This window comes from Buceros rhinoceros, unplaced genomic scaffold (genome assembly GCF_000710305.1).
Source record: "Buceros rhinoceros silvestris isolate BGI_N320 unplaced genomic scaffold, ASM71030v1 scaffold21636, whole genome shotgun sequence".
NCBI classification, from domain to species: domain Eukaryota; kingdom Metazoa; phylum Chordata; class Aves; order Bucerotiformes; family Bucerotidae; genus Buceros; species Buceros rhinoceros.
In genome coordinates, this window is record NW_010419571.1 from 4,983 (window position 1) to 6,415 (window position 1,433).

General features: G+C 61.3%; 1 protein-coding gene across 1 annotated transcript in view; it reads right to left on the reverse strand.

Moving 5' to 3' along the window:
• Nucleotides 1-1,433, reverse strand: part of LOC104495948 (slit homolog 1 protein-like) — a gene marked incomplete at both ends in the record, with an annotated part of 14,737 nt that overhangs the window by 4,820 nt on the left and 8,484 nt on the right. The window contains 3 exons of the mRNA XM_010139003.1: nucleotides 597-668; nucleotides 804-875; nucleotides 1,208-1,279. Of these exons, the coding sequence (XP_010137305.1) occupies nucleotides 597-668; nucleotides 804-875; nucleotides 1,208-1,279 (216 nt within the window). The remainder of the gene's footprint in view (nucleotides 1-596; nucleotides 669-803; nucleotides 876-1,207; nucleotides 1,280-1,433) is intronic.

Here is a 1,433-nt window from a genome sequence, read left to right on the forward strand (position 1 = left end):
AGTGTGAGCCACTCGGGCTGCCAGGAGCAGGACTGGCCACTGGCAGGTGGGTGGCAATGGCTTAGCAGGGACAGTGAAAGGAAGGAAAAGCCACTGTGAGCCCTGCCCCGTGGTGGGGATGGAGGTGTGCTCCCGGGGTACAGCCCTCAAACGGGCTGAAATACCACACTGACAGGAGGATGCTTGCTGACAGAATTGTGGGAGCTGCTGCAGGGATGAGCCCTGGCAGGAGGCTAACAACATGCTGTCATGGGTCAGAGCAGCCCACGCCAACTCATGGCCATGCCAGCACCAGGCATGGCTTGACCCTGGAGATCTGACAGGATCGGGGGCTCCCCTCACCACCACCACCAAGAACCACAGGGCCTTTCCAGCAGCACTTGGGAGGCTCAGCTGCACACCTGGACCTGGGAGCTGAGCATGGGGAGGGCAGGCATGGCATGGCATGGGGCTGCCCCACAAATACTGCCCCAAGTACTGACCCAGAGAAGAGAAGGCAGCTCAGCCCCCAGAGAAGCTGCGTTCAGCCCCATGTTTTTTAAAGGTTCTCCTAAGCCTGCATCCGGCCCTTTGCCCTGCAGAGGGGAGATACTCACAGGTGGGACAGAGAGGTGACGTCTGCAAAGACGCCCTCAGGGAGACTGGAGATGTCATTGCCATGGAGAGACCTGCAGAGAACAGAGGGTCCGGCAGCACCCATGGCTGCAGCGTGGGCAGCAAGGACCGTGACCTGCTGGGCTCCCCCAACCCACAGGTCTGGGCATGAGTGGCAGGGGTGAGCAGGGCTATGGGCAGGGACTTACAGCAGCCGGAGAGAGCGGAGACCCTCAAAGGCCAGTGGAGGGATGCACCGTAGGGAGTTGTAGCTGAGGATCCTGCAGAAGGAGTAAGTAAGAGGGTATTGTTCTCCTCAGCCACCCCCTGCCACCCCATGTCAGCTCCAGCTCAAATCACAGCTTCACCCAGGCAGAAGGGAGAGACCTTGGCATCCCCAGCACCCCTCGATCTTTGGGATCCCCTAGGAACAGCCCCCCCGCAGCTCAGCTGGGCCCATGTCAGCTCCAGCTCAAATCACAGCTTCACCCAGGCAGAAGGGAGAGACCTTGGCATCCCCAGCACCCCTCGATCTTTGGGATCCCCTAGGAACAGCCCCCCGCAGCTCAGCTGGGCTGCAGCCTGGTGTAGCACGCCACAGGACCGCACTTACAGGGTGGTGAGCTGGCTCATGTTGGTGAAGGAGGAGTTGCTCAGGGAGCTGATCTTGTTGTTGCTCAGATCGCTGGAAAACAGAAATCCCAGGGCTTGGAGCCAGCTGGGCCCTGTCCCCCTCGCCACTCCCCTGCCTGCCCAGCTGCAATGGGGTGCAAACAGCACTGTGGCACGGTCTCCAAGGGAGTGGCAGGGAGGGGGCCCCCGCGGAACAGAGGGAGGCG